This window comes from Dermacentor andersoni, chromosome 1, assembly GCF_023375885.2.
Source record: "Dermacentor andersoni chromosome 1, qqDerAnde1_hic_scaffold, whole genome shotgun sequence".
NCBI classification, from domain to species: Eukaryota; Metazoa; Arthropoda; class Arachnida; order Ixodida; family Ixodidae; genus Dermacentor; species Dermacentor andersoni.
Window position 1 is genome coordinate 298,517,564 of NC_092814.1, and position 24,013 is coordinate 298,541,576.

At 49.3% G+C, this 24,013-nt stretch overlaps 1 protein-coding gene across 2 annotated transcripts in view; it reads right to left on the reverse strand.

Annotated features, from left to right (window-relative positions):
- Nucleotides 1-24,013, reverse strand: part of LOC126547703 (nose resistant to fluoxetine protein 6-like) — a 149,285-nt gene that overhangs the window by 27,632 nt on the left and 97,640 nt on the right. Inside the window, exon 13 of one of the 2 annotated variants that reach the window (XM_055063324.2) lies at nucleotides 5,728-5,917. The exons of the other annotated variant lie outside the window; for it this stretch is intronic. Coding sequence (XP_054919299.1) covers nucleotides 5,728-5,917 — 190 coding nt within the window. The remainder of the gene's footprint in view (nucleotides 1-5,727; nucleotides 5,918-24,013) is intronic. 2 annotated transcript variants of the gene reach the window in all.

Here is a 24,013-nt window from a genome sequence, read left to right on the forward strand (position 1 = left end):
CCACGGTGCGATTGTGGTATGAACAGTTTCTATGCACATGTGTGATGTTCTTCTTTTTTGTCCTTGTTGTTTTTGTTCCCTTCAGAACTAGCTGCGCGCCGGCAAAATAAACATTGTTTTGTCGAAAGTCAGCGCTGTGTCCGTGTACTTTGTGTGCATCCTTTGTCTCCATCTGCGGGCGGAATTTAGAAACGATTCAGTACGCGCATCTAAAAGTAAGCGGTAAGGACCCCCGCTCAGGGGTAGGGGGGGTTACATTTATAGGCCAAGTCACTATTTGTTACCGCCTGTTTCAAAGGGGATGCCAATAAATCATCATCATCATCATCATCATCATCATCATCATCATCATCCCCACCATCATCATCACTATATGTTAAGTAGTTTAGAAAGTTTGATGCTGGCAATGTTTTTTCTGTTTAAAAAAAGATAGGTCAGACAAAAGGCAAAATAAAGGAGAGAGCTTGGTGGCGCAACCCACCGCCCCGTTTCAAAGGAGACTATTGTTGCATCCATTCAGCATCCATCCATTCATACGGGAGCCCTCTACTATGGCGTCTCTTACAGCCCACATTGCAATTTCAGGAAGCAAAATTGCTTAATTAAAACCTTGCGAAAATGTGTAAACCATGCTAAAATTATATTCGCCGCGTTTCACATGACCGCCACGAGTATGTTCAATGTATACGCCACTCTTTGGAAAACGCACACACACACACACACATATACATATATATATATATATATATATATATATATATATATATATATATATATATATATATATATATATATACCCAGCACCTTCGTTACTCTCCAACAGTGTTCACGAGACGTCATTCTCGGTATGGCCTTCCTGGACCAACACGGCGCAATCATCGACCTGAAGTCGAAGTCAATAACGCTGTTGGAAGATAAAGCGATGCCGCCGGAGAGCCCTAGTAGTCACCACGCCTTGAGTGTGCTCGAAGATCAAGTGAGCATCCCGCCTCGCTCCAGCATTGTTATTTCGGTCGGCACCGAAACACCCGCTGACGTAGAAGGCGTCATCGAAGGCGACCAACGTCTACTGCTAGACCGTGAAATTTGCGTCGCAAGAGGGATCGCTCGACTGCATGGAGGGAAAACTGAAGTGTTGCTGACAAACTTCAGCCGGGACTTCTAGCACATCAACAAGGGCACGACGATCGCGTACATCGAGGAAATTCTGGTAACCAGTAACGCGTTTGTCCTCTCGGATTCCGCCGCATCTAACCCGACGACCATGGTCCCCGAACCAGACTACGACATTAATCCAAGTCTCCCCATGATTAAGCAACAGCAGCTGAGAAGTCTGCTCCGACGATACAAAGGCTGCTTTTCGACGTCATCGAGGATTCGACAAACACCAGTCGCCAAGCATCGCATAATCACCGAGGAGTGCGCTCGACCACTCCGCCAGAGCCCTTACCGAGTTTCGCCGCGAGAACGTGAAGCTATTAAGCAACAAGTCGACGAAATGCTGCGCGACGACATCATCCAGCCGTCGAAAAGCCCGTGGGCATCCCCTGTTGTCCTGGTGAAGAAAAAGGACGGAACCCTACGTTTCTGCGTCGATTATCGTCGTCTGAACAAGATCACGAAGAAGGACGTATACCCCCTCCCACGGATAGACGACGCATTGGATCGGCTCTGCAACGCTAAATACTTCTCGTCGATGGACCTGAAGTCTGGCTATTGGCAAATAGAAGTCGACGAAAGAGATCGCGAAAAGACCGCCTTCATCACCCCAGACGGCCTCTACGAGTTGAAGGTTATGCCATTTGGACTGTGCTCGGCGCCTGCAACGTTACAACGCGTGATGGACACGGTTTTAGCAGGATTGAAGTGGCAGACCTGTCTCGTTTACTTGGATGACGTCGTTGTCTTCGCCGGAAATTTCGACGATCACCGTAGGCGGCTTGCAACAGTACTAGAGGCCATCAAGTCATCAGGGCTTACTCTGAAGTCAGAAAAGTGCCGCTTCGCTTACGATAAGTTTCTGTTCCTAGGCCACGTCATCAGCAAGTCTGGAGTCCGCCCCGACCCCAGAAGACAGCTGCCATTGCAAAGTTCTCGCAGCCCATCGACAAGAAGGCAGTGCGTAGATTTCTTGGCATGTGTGCCTACTACAGGCGATTTGTCAAGGACTTTTCACGCATCGCTGAGCCGCTGACAAAGCTAACTAAACATGACGTCGAGTTCAAGTGGGAAACGCCGCAGGCCCACGCATTTCAAGAACTCCAACGACGCATGCAGTCGCCGCCCGTACTTGCGCACTTCGACGAGCACGCCGATACCGAAATACACACTGACGCCAGTAGCCTAGGCCTCGGTGCCGTCCTAGTCCAGAGAAAAGATGGACATGAACACGTGATAGCTTACGCTAGCCGGTCTTGTCAAAAGCGGAAGGCAATTATTCTACAACCGAAAAGGAATGCCTCGCCATCGTTTGGGCTACAGCGAAATTTCGGCCTTACCTTTACGGCAGGCCATTCAAAGTGGTCAGCGACCATCACGCGTTGTGTTGGCTAGCTACTTAAAGGACCCTTCAGGACGCCTGGCACGGTGGAGCCTCAGACTACAAGAATCTACAAGTCCGGACGAAAACACTCTGATGCCGATTGCCTCTCACGCGCCCCCATTGACTCGCCGCCGCAAGATGACGAAGATGACGACGCCTTCCTTGGCATAATAAGCGCGGAAGACTTCGCCGAATAACAACGAGGGGACCCGGAGCTAAAAGCCCTAGTCGAGTATTTGGAAGGGCACACCGACGTTGTCCCTAGGGCATTTAAGCGTGGATTATCTTCGTTCACGCTTCAAAACAACCTACTCGTGAAGAAGAACTTCTCACCAGTCCGCGCCAGCTACCTTCTTGTTGTTCCGTCGGCGCTGCGTCCAGAAGTACTGCACGCCCTACATGACGATCCGACCGCTAGGCACCTCGGTTTCTCGCGGACGCTATCGAGGATACAAGAAAGGTATTACTGGCCGCACCTAACCGCCGATGTCGCCCGTTACGTCAAGACATGCCGAGACTGTCAGCGACGCAAGACACCACCGACAAGGCCAGCGGGATTAATACAGCCGATCAAGCCTCCTTACCGACCTTTTCAGCAGATCGGGATGGACTTGTTAGGACCGTTTCCGACATCAACATCCGGAAATAAGTGGATCGTCGTGGCGACGGACTATCTCAGCCGCTTCGCTGAAACTAAAGCTCTACCAAAAGGCAGCGCAGCCGAAGTGGCGAAATTTTTCGTCGCGAACACCCTGCTGCGACATGGTGCTCCAGAAGTCCTCATCACCGACCGAGGAACGGCTTTTACAGCAGAGCTCACGCAAGCCATTCTGCAATACAGCCAGACAAGTCACAGGAGGACAACTGCCTACCATCCGCAGACGAATGGTCTCACGGAGCGCCTGAACAAGACCCTCGCCGACATGCTAGCAATGTACGTCGACGTCGAGCACAAGACGTGGGATTCGGTCCTGCCGTACGTAACATTCGCGTACCACACGGCGGTGCAAGAAACAACACAGATCACGCCATTTAAGCTGGTTTACGGCAGGAACCCGACGACGACGCTCGACGCCATGCTGCCGCACGTCACTGACGAGGAAAATCTTGACGTCGCTACCTATCTACAGCGCGCCGAAGAAGCCCGACAGCTCGCCCGCCTGCGAATCAAGAACAAACGGAGGACCGACAGCCGACACTACAACCTCCGAGTACCAGCCCGGTGACCGTGTTTGGGTTTGGACCCCTATACGCCGACGAGGACTGAGCGAGAAGCTTTTGCGTCGCTATTTCGGACCGTACAAGATCATCCGACGTATTGGCGCACTGGACTATGAGGTCGTGCCAGACGGCATTTCGCTATCACAGCGACGCCGCTCACGACCTGAAATAGTCCACGTTGTGCGACTGAAGCCGTACTACCAGCGTTAATGAACTTTTGGGCTTCGCGTAACTGGCCTTTGGACTTTGTTTCTTTTCGTTATTTTGTTACTTATGTTTAATAAGTGTCCTTTTGTGTTTCACTCTCTTATATTTGTAGCATCGGGACGATGCTTTTTAAGAGGGGGGTATTGACACGTGCACTTCTCTTTATCGGGCAACCACGTTTCGCCGCCTAACAAATGTAATCGCACAGCGTGGGACGCACCTGCATGTACCCGAAGTTTCTGGAAAGTTATCGATGCTTCTATCCGCTCTCTGTTGTCGCCGAACCTTATGTTATCTGATTTCATCACCTGACGCGAATGGTGTAGAACTTTGTGGAAGGCACGCGGGTCCGAACGATTAGTCTGGAACATTCGAAGACTGCTCTATAAAAGCCGGCGCGCTTGACCCGCTGATCAGATTTCCGACGATCGCCGACCGTGTTCGCCGCTATCGTTGTGCTATAAGTGTAGCCTGTTTTTGTGGGCACAGGTTCGCCCAATACAAGCTAGTTTTGTATTCCACCGTATTGCTGCTTTCTTCACCGTCACTTCCACGTGACAATATAAATATATATATATATATATATATATATATATATATATATATATATATATATATATATATATATGCTTTTGTAATTTTTGCGCTCCAATGAGTGGTGTACACATTGAACATACTCGTGGTGGTCATGTTAAACGCGGCGAATATAATTTTAGCGTGGTTTACACATTCTCGCAAGGAATTAATTAAGCAATTTTGCTTCCTGAAATTGCAATGTGGGCTGTAAGAGACGCCATAGTAGAGGGCTCCCGTATGAATGGATGGATGCTGAATGGATGCAACAATAGTCCCCTTTGAAACACACACACACACGTTTTTTTCATTTTTGCGCTCCAATGAGTGGTGTATACATTGAACGTACACGTGGCGGTCATGTCAAACGCGGCGAATATAATTTTAGCATGGTTTACGCATTCTCGCAAGGTACTAATTAAGGAATTTTGCTTCTTCAAATTGCAATGTGGGCTGTAAGACACGTCCTAGTAGAGGGCTCCCGTATGAATGGATGGATGGTGAATGGATATATATATATATATATATATATATTCTCTTGCGCTTGAGCAGCGGTGGCGTCAGAACAGTTAACGCTTGACGACTTACCGAATTCTGCAATGTGGCATTTATCGGCGAGGAGGAAAATATTATGCAGGCTAACCTGAGCAAACTTGCAGAATAACAGCCAACATTCAAGCAAGCAGAGTTCAAGATGCAGAGACCTGGCGAGCTTCTATGTTATGGTTTAAATGTTTGCATACGTAGAATCCAAAATACTTCTTGCTTCGCCTCCTTTAACAACTTGCTATGTTATTCGTGCAATGAAGAGAATACAAGCAATACAAGGTGTGTAATTTATTCGTTTGGAACATTTTTAAAGGCTATTTGCTTAAACCACACTTCGGACATTTTCACCATCTAATCCTTGACATATATAGGTGTATACATTTACTTTACACATACAGGTTGCCTTTCTGAACGTAGGAATAAAACATTGTCCAGCGTGACAAACGTACCACAATCACCTAAAAACTTCACTGTGCTGTTTCGAATGTGTATGTCGATAAATCTTGTTCGTCTTTTGGAGCGTACTTTCAAGCGCACATCATTCAGAGCACATACAAGCGCAGCACTAGCGTCGCTTAAAAAAAAAACTGATTTGTTTGGAATATTTTACGTAATAGACAGCCTCTCATAATTACCTCCTCTTCCCGTGGCACAAGCGAGGGTGATCCAGATGAGGAAAATGGACCACAGGATGCGATCGAAAAAGGCCATGCATAGTTTGCCGAACTCGGTAGTGGGGTCGTTCGTGCGGTACCATGCTGTCTTCACGAAGATGCAGGTGAGCCCACTTGCGACGGCGAGAAGCCAGGCTGCTATCTGGAACATCTGAAAAAGCAGGTCGTTGCATGAAAAAGAAAACGCTGCTGTTCTCGTTGTTCAAAAGCATGAAAAATGCTTTCTGTGCGCACTCGGAGATATGCCGGACTTTCTATTTAAAAACTTTGATATGTAATTCCATGTGCGTGCCTGGAGGCGTCGTCTCTCTTCGCTATAACGATTTATTTTTGCTGCGCAGACGCAGCGTGCTGGCTATAGGCCTATATGTTGTGCTCTGCAGTGGAGTGAAAGATCGCGAGTTCGATGAGTGAGTGAGTGAAGAAACTTTATTGCAGGTCCGGCGAGGATGCGAACTCGTCGCGCACCCGGCTAGTCTCACGTCGGGACCAGCAGGTCGAGCCCACCGGCGCGGTAGCGGGCGCGCCGGACAGCCAGGATTTGCTTTTCTAGAGCGGGGCTACGCAGAAGCGAGTCCTTGATGAACTTGGGGTATGTCGACTCGCACTCCCAGAGCATGTGCGCTAGAGTGGAGGTCTGCCCGCAGGAGGGGCAGGCGTCATCGCGATACACGTCCTGGTAAGCCTCGTGGAGAACGGACAGACACGGATACGTGCTGGTCTGCAGAAGCCTAAACGAAACGGCTTGCGCCCTATTCAACTTGGGGTGAGGGGGTGGAAAGAGCCTTCTAGACATGTAGAATAATTTAATAATCTCGTTGTGAGTAGCGGGAGCGTCCCTGTGGCCGTAGGGAGGAGGGGAGTCGGTGCTTTTTGCAGAGGAAGCGCGGTCTGTGAGGTCACGCGCAGCCTCGTGAGCAGACTCATTTAGGTTCGGGGGAGCACCCTCGACCGACCCTACGTGAGCGGGAAACCAGTGGATTGAATGATGCGTGAGAGCATATCGACTCGAGCTGCTAAGAAGACGAGCAGCTTGCTTGGCGATGCAACCCTTCTGAAAAGCCCTAACTGCCGTTTTGGAATCGCTATATATCTAGGACCCACGACCGTCTAGCAGGGCGAGGGCGATGGCGGCTTGCTCGGCGACTCCGGGGTCTGAAGTGCGAATGGAGGCGCTATTGGAAATCTTGCCGCTGGAGTCGATCACAACGATGGCAAAGGTCTTCCCATCGCTGTACTCCGCGGCGTGAACGAAGCTTCCTCTAATGTCTCGTTGCTTGATCTGTTTGAGGATTGCTGCTGCTCTGGCATTGCGTCTGCCCTCGTTGTGGACGGGATAGACGTTTAGGGGACAGGGGCCACTTCGAACGTGTCTCGAATGCACCTAGGGATCGGGGTACTGACCATCGGGAATCCCGCAGGTTGGTAACCCAGCTCTTCGAGGATGTGTTTACCTGCCGCTGTGGTGCTCAGGCGAGTGAGTTGTGCGCGTTCTTGGGCTTCGGTGATCTCCTCGGCAGTGTTATGCACCCCCAGCTTGAGGAGATCCTCCGTATGGGTCCTGATTGGTAGCCCGAGAGCCCTCTTGACCACTTTGCGGATAAGAGCCTTGAGCTTGTCTCGCTCCGCTCTGAGCCAGTTGTGCATAGAAATTGTGTACGTAAAGTGACATAGTACGAAGGCATTGATAAGCCTGAGGAGATTGTTTCCCTTCATTCCTCGGTGCCGGTTTGCTATTCTGCGAACGAGGCGGAAAGCGTTGTCCGTATTTGCGATGATCTTGCGGAGATCCGTTCCGTTCCCGCCGTTGAATTCGACAAACATGCCCAGGACCCGAATAACGTCGACCCTGGGTATCACCCCCCGTCACAAGTGCGAGGACTGATGCTGCTTTCGGAGACTGGCTTCCAATCTTTGGGTCTGCATCCCTTCTCTTTTCTGTAAAGCAGAAGCTCCGACTTGGCGGGGGAGCATCGAAGTCCGGTGGGGCGGAGATACTCCTCGATCACGTCGATCGCCTCCTGCATGGATTCTTCGACTCTACCCTCGCAGCCGCCGGAGCACCATAAGGTGATGTCGTCAGCGTATATGGTGTGCTTGACGCCCTCGACGCGTGCCAACCTCTCGGAAAGACTAATCATACAGATGTTAAGCAGTGTGGGTGAGATGACGGCGCCCTGATGAGTGGCCCGCCCTCCGAGGGGCACATCGTTGGAGCGGAAGTCCCCAATGCGAAGCTTGGCCTTCCTGTCCGTTAGGAAAGAGCTGACGTAGCTATGGAATCTGGAAGCGAGACCCAGGTCTGAAATGGTCTTTACGAGTTCGATTCCCCATGCTTCTTCCATATATATTCCACGCTGGTGCGAAGCGCAAACTCGTGGCTTTGATTACGTTCTTCAGCTGCCGCATCGATTTGAAGGCGCAATCATTCAATGTATTCTATGCATTAACAGGTGGAAATTTGGGACATTTAGTTCACTCCTCCGCTCTACCACCATGCAGCGCTCCGGAATTTTCACCACACCTTTACTAGGATTTCTAGTATACTGATGGTGATACTAGAATTTTCGTCATTTTAGGATACTAGGATCAGTATTTTATTCTTTCCCCAACACTATACTAGGACAGCGCAACAGTCACCTAGATGCCTGTGCTCGTGCCATGGCAGCGCAGCAAAAAACCGTTAACTCCCTTGGTTTAAAACACGTTGGCAGGATAGTTGGTTTGATTCCATGATCCATGAGCGCCGTATCTGCTTGCCTGTTCCTTTTTACGCCCTCGTTCACTCGCGCACACACATTGTATCATGCACTGACTCACGTTATCCTGAATACAAAGCGACATTGTACAGCGAAAAACCGCTCGGTGATTTCTGGGCGCACGGAGTGGAGATAAGTTATTGTCTATGCATCCAAAAATGAAACTCTGAAAAGATATGCACACACTTTGAAGACACGCTGTTTGGAGGAAATGAAAGCAGGGACGTATTATGTATAGCCATCTTTATATTGCAATTCATAATTACTACTCCAGCAAATAGATCTTCTTTGGAGAAGATTTGTCGTTATGCCTAAACATTCAAGTTTCAAAGTTTGAGGCCTTTCTTAAAAGTAAAATAAACGGACGCGAACACCAGTACCGACACATGGGGAATGCGTAGCTAGTACGTACGGGGATGCGCTCTTAATGCTCCATAGGTGTGTTGATGGCATAGTATCGATTATTTTTCTTTTACAACTACGCTGTAATTATATACGATACGAGACGAGTCTTTTTCATAATGAATATTGTACGCCATCTGTCCTTCTTGTCTTTATTGGTACATGCATTAAAGGATGAAAGTATCTAGGTTGTATGACGATGGAAGCTGTACTGCTGCCACATGAGGGCCTTTTGGTACTTTTAAGCTGCATTTCGCAGCTTTTCGCCTCGAGAACTCCTAACAAACTTATCATAAAATAAAAACTTTCTGTATTCTGTATTCTGCCCTGTAGGATCCATTTCCCTGACTATATTCCAGTTTTATGCTTCTGTGATTAGATTTTTGCGAAATGTTCCGTTCCATCGCTACATTCCAGCTGGCGGCCGTGAAATCATTGGTTGTCGATGTCCAGAATTTCTGCCCAATTTTTTAAAGTTGTCTTTAAAGCAACTTAGATTGTAGACGGCAATCGAGATCCTTTAAGAAGATGTAAGCCGAATATTACCGTATATGTTCCTTTCCAGTGCTACAATTTAGTTTCGAAGAAGGAAAGATCTGCTGAAATGCTTTTAATTCAAGCGAAGTGTGAAATAAGAACACGTAAAACAAACTCGTAACGTTGGATTTTCCTACATATAAAAAAGCATTGAAGTATGCTAATTAAAAGCTTTCGTAGTGTAAAGTACTGTTATATGGTGTACGGGTCCTTCCATCGGATATTACAGACAATTTCTGTTCGGTCACAATCCGTCTGAATAAAAAAGTCGCAGTTCTGCCAGAAAGGCGAAGCATCGATTGGGATAGCAAACTAGCAGACAGCCATACGAAGTAAAAATAGTATTTTCATCGGCCGTATCAACTTGTAAACATTCACTTAGTGACAAAATCAACAAGCATGTTGTCAGCGCGTAAGGCAAACATGAACACGTCACACTGGATGACCGCGCACACTCGCTGTTGAAACGCTGGCGTGAGCAAGCGCGGCAGCAGCAGCGAGCGAAGTGGCGTTCGTTCCGAGTATCGCTTCAAGGCAAAATCAACACCGAGAACACCCAGCACGCACAAAGCTACGAGCCGTCGACGCAGCTAGATTCTGCCCCCAACGCACATCGCTCTCAAGATCGGCCACGCGACGGGACGTAGCCGTCACATACGCCATTCGCCTTCTTTTTTTCATGTTCCTGTGCTACCCTCTGACGGACGCCGCTGGAACATTTTGGAAGGGTGTGGGGCTTTCACCGGTTGATTTGTGTATCTGCGCCGAAGTTGAGTGTGCGTCGGTTGTGCGCTTCGTGGACCGCGATTAGTTATCAATGGCTTCTCCTGGGCAGCATGTCGTTCAACCATCGATTACTGGGTGAACAGAGCCGAGTGCCCTGTTGTGCTAACACTGCGGCCGATAAAGGCACGCTAAGTTCCGTCTACCGACGCGGCTGTCTTGGAGTTTGTTGTCGCTCATGCCTGGGCTTGGGGGCACCTCGCATTTTGTATTCCTTTTACACATTCATCAAACATTTCGCATATTCAAGAAGCTTTCTATCGCAGCCTTTCACATCGGATTTGCCAAAGCGGTGGATAAGCTTACATCGACATCTACAGCCACAAATTGCTGTTAGCTTCGGATATTGGTGAAACGGTGTGTCACTGATATGAAATAATGTCAAAACGTAGCAAAACCATGGCCGCTGGCCAAACATACATAGCTGCGCATATGAGCCGCGTCGTTCCACACTGAGACGAGTCAATATGAGCGGCCGAGACACTTAAACAACGACAACTGTGATATATTACAGGCTGTTATTATTAATTCTCGCTTTTGTTTTTTTAATCATACTTACAGTTTGTCGTGCCATGAAGTGTTATTAGAGAAAACTGTGCTCCGCGTAAGCCCTCACTTATAGACCGTGTAGTTCTCTCGCGAAAACGCGGATGCTATCGCTGACACCATGGGTAACTGAGCGAGTATATGCTGCTGCACCGAATGCACTGCCTCTTCTTTCCTGTTTGACGCAGACGTAAATAGTACTTCTCTGGAGTTAAGAAATGTGCCAGCATAGCAATACGTACAGAACCACCCTCTACGTAGCGAATGCGACCGTCAGCCTTCGAGAACGTTGACGCAAGTACAGGATGTTGGCACAGCGCTGTGTCGCCGCTTGCCACTTATTGTGTACGCGCCATGCGAAGGGAAGGGTAGTTGGTATCAAATCGCCATAGGGTCACAACTGAACTATAAGAGCGCTTTCCTTCGTCCTAGCTGCTTATTGTTTAAGTTCAGGTCCACCAGTAGTGGGTACATGATCTCGACGGGGCCAGGCCTAACCCAACCTTCGCTAAACAGGATCAACATTGGCTCAAACTTAATGTGCACGGCTTGAGAGGACTGAAGCTCGCGCACTTCAACTTCGGCGGCATGTCGATGCATTTTGAGCACGACCAACTATATATACAAGCGAATGCGCTGCGGATATCGTGTTGTCGGTTTGACGGCCGATCGCGCGGGGTTCCATCGAGCGATCGTGGTCGGCACGCTGATTTTACTGGTGCCGTCGACAAGAAAGCCCATCGCACTACAACTCGCGCCCGTTGGTTGCGTCGTTGTCGGCCTATTGTGATCAAATGGTCTCAGCGACACACTGTGCTAGACTAGCACAGCGAGACACTGGTTAGACTAGCTGCCACTCCTGCAGTACAGTCGAATTTATAAGAAGGAAGGGAGCAAAGAAATCGAAGCGTGGTAAAGGAATTCATATTATCGGACTTAGCATCCCGAAACTGCTGTGCATTACGAGACGCAGTAATGGAGAGCTCCGGATTAATTCTTGCCACCTGGAGTTATTTAACGCGTACTCAAAGTAGCGTTTTTGCATTTCCGTCGGAATGTGACAGGCGCCGCCGAAACGCTACAGCCACCTTGATAAAGAGCGGCTGTCGTCGAAAGAATGACTGAGCTGTTGAAGAATGCTGTATAACCAGGCAGGATTTTGCCGGCGTATTGAAGCTGACAAGGGCTCCATTCCGAACCTTGCAAGTGGATGGCTTCGAAGCAAAATGAACCTGGAATAACCGCGATTTGCGCATTGTTTGTTGCACTACATTTGTATGATCAGCATCACTGCAATGAGCACTTTGTAATCTGGAATGCAAGAAATTCTCCGTGCGGAAGACGAGCCGCATTCATGCACTAACAACTTTTAGTTATGTCAACATATAAAAAAAGCACCGCACCGACTCTATAAAAATGCACGCGCTGTATCAAGCGGGCACGACGCTACTGTACTGAGTGTCAGGCAAAGTAAGGTGTGCGAGGAACTGGTTGCAAGCAGGTCAGATGGACTGTACACTTGCATGCCTCATTATCTCGAAGGAGAGATAGAATTCGGATTTAGGTATCGTGTATTTTAGTTGAATGCCTCTACCTTAGTTATATCAACTGCTCCATATATGTACAGTTATTAAAACGATAAGTATTTTTTCTACCACTTGAAGTATGTTTTAGCGGAATGTCAACTCAGACGTAAGACAGGTACAGCATAGCGTACGCAACTATAGCGCAGGCTATACGCCATTGTACAGCGTACGCGAAGCAATGCACGTTTGTTCCAGTTTTAGATGGCGTGCAAGATGTCCAATCTCAGAGGCCATATGCCATGGTAGCGGCTATCTCCCGACTTCAACAATAGGTGGCGCTCACATCTCGAAGTACATTTTTTTCTTTCTTAACCTAAGTGCGACACTAGGCAGTAAAATAGCAAGAGCTTCGTGGCTCAATCCACCGCCCCGTTCCAAACGGGACACTCCTAACATTCATCCATCCATCTGTCCACATCTTAATGCAATGCGAAGGAATTCAGCCAGTGAGACCCGTAGGTAACCTTCCAGAAGCGCTTGAATTAGAAGTCAACGGAAGTATCAACCGGTCAGCAGACGAAATAAGCAAGAGACGTTTGTGGTATTGGTGGGAAAAAAGCAGGGAGGAGATTGATACGACCGGTTCCGTTACAGGCATGGGTAGCGCTACGAAGTGAATACAGAAGTTTCGAGGAAGAGAAAAAGATATTGAAGAGTTGTATACAAAAATTCAATAGAATGAGAAGCATGTATAGCATACCTGATTAACTCAAACAGGCTAGGTGACTATTTGTCACCACCCCTCTTCAACATGGATGCCAATCATCATAATAATCATCATCAATTTTCTAACCAGGCTTCGACTTGTTTGAAACGAGAAGCGATCTCGAGAACTCCACAAGGTTATCTACAATACTCTATCGTCGAAGCGGCCCGAGACTAAGCGAAAGCCGTTTCCACAGTCATTTGCTACGAATGAAGTGAATTTTACAAAAGCAATGTCATATTCAATTGGAAGCGGGCAGCAGGGACCGCCGCCATGTTTTACGTAAACTACGTAAACTGCACGGAAACAGTAACGCTAAATTTAAGAAATGGCGTAGGTACGCTATACGCTGTGTGTAGTTAAGAGGAAGCTTTAGCTCGGGTGCTCCTATCTAAATACATGTAAAAGGAGAATTCGTTTTTCTCGGCAACCACTGTACCGAATTTGACGGGGTTTGACGCATTTAAAAGAAAAACTTAAAATCTAGTGACTGTTGGTTTCGAATTTTCGATTTAGGTTGTCAATTTTTTATTAAAAATTGGCAAAAATCGCACATTTTCAGAAAACGAAACTATCAAGTTTACAACTCGGTAACTCAGCAAGAAAAAAACGATATCGCAATTCTGTAAATTGTATCTGATAGCACATCTAAAGCGGACAAATTTGACATCTTACAGATGAATCTGAAAAAATTTATTAATATGTAATTACAACTTTTGCAGAACCCTCGTAAACAACGTAACAAATTCACGTAAGATGCAAAATGACATACCAAATTTGTCCGCTTTGAATGATCTAACGGATGCCGTTTACAGAACCGCGATATCTGTTTTTGATGCAGAGCTATGAATTTGTAAACTTCGTGCTTCTATTTTTTTCAAACTTCTGAATTTTTGAAAATCTTTTGAACAAAATTCAAGTCCTAAATCACAATTCCGCTACCAACAGTCACTAGAATTTAACTTTCTCTCTCAATTGAAACAAATTTCATTGAAATCGGTCCAGGGGTTATCTCAGAAAAACGGTTTTGCGTTTTTACATGTATTTGAATAGGCCGCGTCGGAGTTGGGCCCGAGCTAAAGCTTCCTCTTAAGCGTTCTGTGAAATGACGGAAATTTAACATCTAGCAAGCCTAGCATATGGGAAGCAAAAATCAACCTACGGAATCGACACTGGTTCGTAGCTGTACAGCAAGCACTCCTGGGCCCGCCGATCCAGCGCACATGGCAGCCCGCCGCCGCTGATCGTCCTTGTGTGACCATCGCACTCCCACGAATTTTCCAAGTTACCTGGCTTCTTGCAATTTACGGTAACATCGGTAGAAGGCAGAATTGATCGTCACTGAGATCACCGAGTGCGTTCATCAACGCGGCCAGATGACTTCACAACACAAACAAAGTCACATAACGTCGCCGGTACAAAGATATGATGATAATTTCCGCCGACAACAATCGTCTCGTCCGCCGGGTCACACCATGTTTTTGCTCCTTCCCGGCCGGCGCGGTCTTTTCTCCGCCTCCTCGGCCATCAAAGCAACGCGCACTGGCAACGACTTCTTTCTTAGTCCATTCGTTCTCACCTTCTCATTCTCGCCATCTCATTTTTCTTTATCCTTCACAGCATCTCCATCACCACTCATTTCATATTTTGATTTGTAACGCTCTCTGAACACTTCGGCGCGCTTTTCGGGCGCCAAATTTTTAAGGCTGCATATAAACGTTGTGTTTGCTCATTGGCCACTTACAGCCGTGACCAACGGGTCCCTTGTGTTTTGTCACGCATGTTCTCGCTTGAAAGTGAGCTTATATGTGGTAGTCTGGGCTGAACTGGAAACATACCACTTATACAGACGACATTATGCAGAACTCGACTAGGAGCGTACGGCGTGCCTCATAATCAGATCGAGGTTTTGGCACGAGAAATCTCGTTACATTTTTTTTTTATTTTAAGCCCACTGCTTTTTCTCCTGTACATCAGATACTCATTCAAAATCTTCCTTGCTCCCTCATTTAGAGCGCAGCTCTGAGGTGCCCGTTCCTGCGACGAGCGTTGGCGTCGTCCCTCGGCGTAACCGAGCGAACGAGCACAGGGAATAATGAAAGAGCGAAAGCAGAGCGCTGCGAGCGGTCCGCGCATCCGCGGTGGCGCCGGCCGAACGGGACGAAAAAAAAAAACAGACTGCACGCCTTCCACGTTAGAGGCGGCGTCGGCCTAGCAGGGGAATGAAAAAAAAAGAATAAGATAGCTCGAATTCTCGCATATTGTTCGCTGCAGGTGTTACCCTGTAAACATTACGGTTGCATAAGCTTTGCGGCAACTGCAGCTTATAGCTGTTAAACTTATATAAATCACCAGCTGCCACCAGTTCTGTTGTAGAGTTGGAGCGGAGCGTTCGACAAGTGAATTTTGTTGTGAAGTACCGCAAAAAAATTGTCCATAGATAAACTCGATGCATGGCGGACGTTCTTTTTATCTGAACACGTCAATAATATGTGCCTATAGTATACTATACCACAAAATAGTTCTTTTAACAGCGGAGCTGTTTAAGCTTTCGTTCCGCCGTGGAGCGTTACCAGAAAACTCTGCCCAGCTGTGCGCCGCTTCCCGCTGCCTAGCAACCATCTGCGAGAGCACCGAGCCACGTAACCTTCCTCTCAGCCCACGAGCGTAGGGCGGAGTCGTGACGTCACAGGGGAGTAAAAGCTCGGGCCTTCGCGGCGCACACCTCTCGCCTCCTCTACTCTGTGCGTACATGCTGCTGCCATTAGAAGACCGAAGAAAGTCCGGATGCCTGAAGAAGAAGCGGCTTACCAGGAAGAGCGCCGTACTGTCAAGCGAGAAGCGATGCTTCACCGCCCAGCTGATCTGGAACACCGCGCCGAAGCTGCGGCTGAGGAGAGGCGACGCCGAGTCGAGGATCCCGAGTTTCAGTCCAGGGAATGCAAAAGTCGGCGCCTGAACGCTCGACGTCACCGAGAAAGTGATCGCGGCCTGCGATTGCTCGAAAACTTCCAGCGTCAAGCCCGCCGAGACACGGGGGGTGCGAACGGCAGATTACAGCGCGAATTTCTGGGCATAGAGTTTTGGCACAGCTGTGGCGTCTGTGACCTACAAGGAAGCTCTGCGCGTGGCTCAGCAGGACTACGATCGACGAAGGAGAGTCCATCCTGCCCATCGCGCCGAGGCAGCCGCCGACAAACGCCGTCGTGGAGTCGGGGATCCCGAGTTTCGGGCCAGATACAATGAACGCTGCCGACTGAATGCTCGGCGCCGCCGGGAATCGGTTCCGGGCCTCCGCGTCCCCGAGCACTTCCAACGCCAAGCCCGGAAATCCATGGGAGGTGTGAACGGCCGCTTCCAGCGTGAATACTTCGGCATAGAGTTCGGGCACAGCTGCCGCGTCAGGCTCTAGTTTGACGTGAATCTCTCCACGATGAGCTCGGTGTGGAACTTTGAACAGGAGAGCTCTGGCTTGCAATTGCTCTGCCAAGCCTTCCCCGACGCCACCGACCACGACGACTTCCACGACGGCGGTCGGACGTCGAGTACGAGGAACGGATCGACGATGATGACGACAGGTACTGAAGCATTGCACATAATAAATTGTGAAGCACGTACTGTGGCTTGTATGCGTGTTACTTGCTGGGGCTTCTGTGGCTTACCGGCCTCGCAAGAACTTAACGAAACTTAGCAAATCTTGGTGACACTTAGTATGAGCATAGTTAAGCTATGGATAACCTCGTAAAACTTAGCGAAACATAGCAACGCTTGGTATGACCCAAGCCAAGCCATGTATAACATTGCAAAACTAAGCAAAACCTAGCAACACTTAGTATGAACCTACCCGAGCCATGTATAATCTCGCAAAACTTCGCGGAAAAGTGGAAGTTTGTCAAGCAATACAGACAGCGAGGCCACTGAGATATGCTCGGACAGCTACGACTGATCGGACGATGACTTCCAGGTCGTGATGAGTAGATCAGCGAAAAGAAGACTACTGCACGCATTTTCGTCGCCAAGTGCTTCTACCGTGAAGAGTGCACCGCTGCGCTGGCCGCACACTGTGCTGTTTATGCCCGTGGAGCCGGCGACCAATTTGCGGCTCCTCAACAGGCAGGTCCTCTCTTTGTTACTCGAGAGAATCGCACTAAATGAGATTAAAGACGTGCGAATAAACTCACGGAAGAATGTCCTGGCAGTTGATGTCTTACATCGCAGCGCCCTACAAGACCTACGTAATATAACTGATATCGACAATGTAAAGGTGCGATCGATGATCCCTACAGACGGCGAAGGTACTGCGGGCGGCATTTATGACGTCGACGTTGCCATCCCTAATGGCGACTTGCCAACGCTGATAAAGCAAACGACAGAAGGCAATTTCATTACAAGGTTTTTCAGACTGGGAAACACACGCTGTGTGAAGATTTTGTTTGAAAGAGACAGCCTTCCTTCCCACGTCAAAGTAGGACAAGTCTGCCATATAGTACGACCATTCGTACCGAAGCCCCTCCAGAGTTTCAAGTGTGGCAAGATTGGCCACGTGAAGGGTGTCTGCGTGAACAACGTCGTGTGCCCGCGGTGCTCTGAGTCCCATTCAGAAGAGGCCTGCAGCACACATGTTCTAAAGTGCCCTAACTGCAGTGGTCCTCACAAGGCCTCATCAAAGGATTGCCCGCGGGTGCGGAAGGAATTCGCAATTCTAAAACGAATGGTGCGGGACAATTCAACGCATCGGGAGGCTGCTGCCGCTGTTCGGCGACGTCGGCATCGACACCGAAAACGTTCACGAAATTCCACAACTGCAGATAGGTACACGCCAGCTACCGTCAGAAGGACTGCCGCATCACCGCACTGCACCACCAAGACAGATACAAGGAAAGCAAAAACAGCGGAGAGGCTAACCCGTCCTGAAGAATGGCCTGAGCTACCGAGGGCACAACTCCCTGCTAAGTTACCTCAAAACGCACCGACTTCGACGGCTTCGGCAACTGTTGAAGCGACGCTGGCTGATGATTTTCAGGTCATCACCATTCTGCGGTCGCTCATGTATGCCATTCGCGTTATACTTACCAACATGAAGTCTTCGTCTGCGGAAAGTGCGCTACAGGTGCTGGACACTTTGAGTCCAGCACTTGCAGCTCTTGGTTAAAGTCATGGCTCTCCAGGAGCCGTCGTTTCGTCACGAAGTCCGGAACGCGTCGATATTTCAGTGGAACGCCAGAGGACTGAAATCACGCATGTCGGACTTTCGACAGTTTGTGTTCACGAATAAGTTCCCAGTCATCGTCATGTGCGAGCCCCTATCAGATAACATCAGACTGTCCGCCACACACGGAGAATGCAGCAAGATCATCGTATTCATGCGACATGACCTTACGTCTGTCCATCATCCAGTGTCACCTGACCAAGAAAACCAATACGTATGCCTGACAGTGAAGAAAGGCAAGCTCACTTTCACATTAATTGGAGCCTACATATCGCCCTCAAGTCGGTTGGATGCGAGAGATTACGGCGAATCACGACAGCGACTCGGCAGCCTTTGGTGATTACTGGAGATTTAATGCCCACTATCATCTCTTCGGGGGAGTCCTAAGATAAACTCGAGAGGCAGAAGATTAGTGTCATTTGCCTCCGAACAAGAACTGTGCTTGTTAAAGGATGGAAGACCCACCCTTCATTCGTGGAACGGCCTACTGTAGCTGCCTGGACCTCACCTTTGTTTCACGCTCCTTCACTAGAAAGGTCAGGTGGTTTCCGGATATTGAAACGCAGGGAAGTGACCACCTGCCCGCTTATCTTATGATTGAAGGGCTGACGGGCTCCAAGTTAGCCGGCGTTACACAATGCATCGACTGGCCAATGTTCAAGTCAATTGTCGAAGACGGCTGTCGTGATGACTCGTCCTCTAGCCTAGAGGACATCATAAAGGGTGCCCTAGAGGCTGCCAAACATTCGCTCCTGAGAACGTATACACCCACCGAATACGACATTGAGCTAGAGAAGCTTCGTGCAATTCGTCGTCGTGCAGAGCGAAGATACAGGTGCACGAAGTCTGTACATGACTTGAGGTTGGCCAGAAGAACACAAAAGAAAATTCAGCATCGCATGGACAAACTTGCATCGCAAAGATGGAAGTCATTCTGCGAATCTTTGGATTCACGAAAACCTTTGTTTCACATATGGAGAACTGTTCGAGGTCTCCGTGGAACTCGTCAGCAGCGCCACCCTTTTAAGTCTTTGGCCCTTGTCCAACAATGTAGCGAGACTGGCGTAGCGGAAGCTTTCTGCAGGAGGATTGCTGGCGAAACTAGTTCCGCTGGAACATCGACGCTCCACCACTCACCGATTTCACGCGACCCCCGCATGGCTAGTCCTTTCTCCATGGACGAGCTCGAAGCTGCACTGGCCTTGTGCAAGCGTTCATCTTCCCCAGGACCCGACGGTATAACCTACCGTGCCCTATGTAATCTTGGCGAAGAGGCTCGGAAAGTGCTCCTGCTCTTGTTCAACAGCTCCTGGCAGACAGGTACGGTTCCCCAGGAACGGAAGACCAGTCGCCTAATTCCACTGCTCAATCCTGGCAAGTCGCCTATAGACATTGCATCATACCGACCAATTGCGCTTGCAAGTTGCATCGGAAAACTAATGGACAGGATGGCTCTAGCACGGCTAGAATGGTACCTCGAACATTACCAGGTATATCCAGATGCAGTGGCCGGTTTCAGGCGTGGCCGTTCTTCCATAGACAACGTTATCGACTTGGTGACGTACGTCGAGCACCAGAAGTCCTGCAAAAGATTATCTGCTGTCCTGTTTCTGGATGTTGAAGGAGCGTACGATAACGTAATCCACGAAGCGATTTTCAACGCGTTAGAGGCAGTAGGACTTGGCGGCAAAGTCTATTTCTGGATAAGTAGCATCTACATAAGAGATCCTCTTTCGTACTTACCGAGGATGGCCCGACCTCCCAGCCTTACAGTAACCGTGGGGTGCCTCAGGGCGGAGTACTCAGCCCAACGCTCTTCAGTCTAACACTCATTGGACTCGCCGACATCCTGCTAGGCACTGTTAGGCTCTCCATCTATGCCGACGACATTTACATTTGGACGTCGGCTCTGACGCGACTGCAGCTTCACGCGTGGCTTCAGAAGTCAGCCACTTTAACATTACCCTACCTTCGGGAACAAGGACTTCATATATCATACGAAAAGTGCGCAGTGGTGGCATTTACCAGGAAATCAATGTCTCCATACGTGATATCCGCCGACAGATAAATGATCGCGTACAGCGCGAGTCACAGATTTTTGGGGGTGGTCATTCACAAAAATCTCTCCTGGACCCCTCATGTGAATTATGTGAAAGAATGCCTGACAGGAATTTGCCATATGTTTAAGTTCCTTGCAGGAAAGACCTGGGGAGTGCCAATACACTCTATGCTGCAACTGTACAGGGTCCTCTTTATTGGATTTTTGCGGTACAGCCTACCGGTCATGTCCAACACCTGCAGAACTAACCTGAATATGATCCAAAGCATCTAAGCCCAAGCCCTCAAGATATGTCTTGATCTACCGCGGAGTGCGTCAACGACTGAAGTTATTGCAGTCGCTCAAGATTCCACTATTAGAACGCACATTGGCATTGAAACAATGCGTGTGCACATAAGAAACTTCGGCCGGACCCCTACCCACCACCTAGCAAGTCTCCCAGTAGATAGGCCCCACACGACATTCAGTGCGACTGTCTTCGCGCACCGTGCCTCTTTCAGGTCAGGTTACACACCTGCGGCAAGGCCTTCCATTCCTCCATGGTGTATGCGCCGTATTCAAGTGAACCTTACAATCCCAGGGCTTCAGAAAAAGTCGGATTTGCCATCATCAGCACTCAAGCAACTAACTTTGCTTCTCTTGTACGAGAAATACAGCGACTGCACACACATCTATACTGATGGATCTACTACATCAACCAGTTCCGGTGTCGCTGTAGCTATACCAGCAATGAAAATAACCAAGCGGTTCAAGACTTCCCATGTCACTACGTCTACAGCTGCAGAGCTCGCGTCTCTCCGCGACGCGCTTCCAGCGATAAATGCTGAAAATTCTAGAAAATGGGCAGTCTTCTGCGATTCAAGGCCGGCCTTGCAATGTGTGCAGTCGTTTCTCCGACATGGAACTCACGATCAGCTCACGTGCGAAATCGCGGAACTTGTCCGTCACTTAAGAGAAAAAGGCCATGATATCTCTTTTCAGTGGATACCAGGTCATTGCGGTATCATTGGAAATGATGACGCCGATAAGGCAGCTCGGACGTCAAACCAAGAAGACCGCTGCGTCCCCATTCCTCTCTTAAGGACCGACGCCGTGAGACAACCTGGTATTCTAGCACGCACGATCTCCTTAGCAGAGTGGAATAGCGTACATACAAGGCGCACAAGACTGCACAGACTAAATCCGTCACTTCAACTCAGAGCTCCAGCCGGTCTGCACCGACGTAAAGCGTCTCTTCTGTGGCGGTTATGGCTTGGAGTTGCTTTCACAAATGCCTACTCAGCACTAATTGGAATGGCTGATAGTCCTGCATGTGATGTTCGCGGATGCAAGGAGAACATTTACCACTTATTGTGCCATTGTCCTCAATTTCAAGCAGAACAACAATCTATGTCCAACAGATTGAGGAAATTAGATGATCGTCCTCTGAGTGAACAGACAATACTAGAGCACTGTACCGACCGATCATCGGCTCAGAAGGCAGTGAAGGTACTTTTGTGTTTTCTCAGAACTTCTGGTTTGCGCAATCGGCTTTAACTCAAGTGCTGTCCGTGCACGTATCTTCACCTTCTCTCTCCCTTCTCTCTCTTCTCCTTCTCCCATCCCCCAGCGTAGGGTAGCCAACCAGACTATCGACTGGTTAACATCCCTGCCTTCCTGTATTCCTCTCTCTCTCTCTCTCTAGCGAAACCTAGCAGTACTTAGCAAAAGCCGGAAGCAAGTCCGCTGGGACGCAGCCCTGCACCACTAGTGCAAACTGCCCACATTTTTTTTCTTGGTTAACTTAACTGTGAAAAATGCCGGACAGGAAGTTGTCTAAGTTCCTGAACACACTGCTGCCACAGAGTGGAGGAAAGGGTCTATAGAGCTGCCCGCAAATTCGCATTAGGGAGTATCATAATCGTCGATGAGCCTTTTAATGCAAGGAAGGTAAAAAAGGGTTTTATTTGTTGGACCTAATAAAGGCTCCATGATAAAAGATACAAACGTGTGGTTGAATTGAACCAAAGGGGTTAAAAGCGAATATCACTTGTGGGGATGCGCGACTCTCACGCATCCCCTGATATGTTGTTTTCCCGCACGGCTGGCGTGGCCTGGCGCCCGCGGCGGTCGGAGTGGTACAAGCGCGGTGCGAGAGATGGCGCGAGTGTTGCGCTGCTAACGCCGCCGACAGGCGGGGTTACTCGGGCGCCGAGAGACAAGGCGCTCACTCTTGGATTCGGGACTGCGAGCGGGACGGACGTGCCGTGCCGCGCGTGCGCCGACCCATGCTTCTGCGAGACCGTCTCGCGTGGCCGCCTTGGAACGCGCCACCGTTGGCGTGACCGTACGCGCGAACGACCAGGCGTTGGGATCCAGCATGGGGCGAACATATTCGCTCGTTTTCCGGTCGCGGTGAGTCGGACTTCTAGACTTGTCGCGCGCCCATCGGCATGTTTTGCGGATAGCAACTCGGCTAGCAGGCATTGATCTATGAAAGGCGCAATAAATGCCCTTGTGATTGTTTGCACTACTGTGTTGTTGTTCCTTTTGTCCTAAGAGCACACGGACGAGAACCCCACATCTGGCGCCCAACGTGGACCTCTTGGGGCATTGGACGATAATTTTAACAGTGTTGCTTCGTTCGAGACCTTTGTTTGAACCGAAGCGTAGGCCTAGCGTGGATTTTGATCGCTAGTGTCGGCCGCGTGCTTTCTTGAGCGAGGCGGCGGTGGCTGTAATGTGTTTGAACATGTCAACATGCTATGCCTTTTCTTTCTTTTTCTTTAATGTTTTATTTAATGTTTTTTTTAATGTTTAATGTTTAATGTTTTTTTAATGTTTTTCTTTAATGGCATTCGTTGGTACGAGAGCTACGTGGTCTGCATCCTGGGAGAGCGAGGCTGAGCGCCCGCGGAACAGTGGCAAGCCTGAAGCGAGTGAGTACGGAAGCCTCGTGGGTGGTCCGAATTTCTCATGTAAATAGCTTCTCCTATCTCTTTGACTCTGATGAAGTCGCGGCTCTGGGAGCCGGGTGGCCGCGGGCCACGGGTGCCACTACGGGCTGACTGGTATTGCGGCCTGGCACCGGGCACTCCGACACCGTCTGGGATGGTGGGCGCCGTCTACTCGTATGCTGTGTGCACCGAGCGGAGTAGGACCACCTCACAGAGCTGACGTCTCCTCGCGGCTGCCTGTGCGCCCATTTTGGGTGTTTGTTGGATGCCGGTTGTTGTCAGAGCAGCGACGCTTTGGGCCTAAGGCTTTACGAAGCTGCCTGTCGCACGGGGAGGGACACAACCCGGTGGACCGTGGCGTTGAGGTGTTGCACTTTGCGTCCCTCATTCTAGTTAGCCTCGCACGAATTGAAATTACTCGTTCGACTCAAGAAAGCGAGCTTCGTTCACGTGAACTTAGCATCTGAGTAGCTGCCCGATCTTTTGCTAGCCGAGTTGAACATCGTACCACGTGGGCGATGCGCATGCATAATTCCTCTCTCTTGCACTATAGTGTTTGCCGAGTGTGTTGAGTGTACGCAGCGTGATTGGAGTCACCCCGGGCGATGGTGATGCTGTGGCCAGTTCGGCGCAGCGACATCGGCAGCCTCCTGTATCCAGCTCAAAACCCTCGGCGGCGGACAAAAGAGCCGGCGGTCACCGACAGCTACGGCGGCTCTTCCCA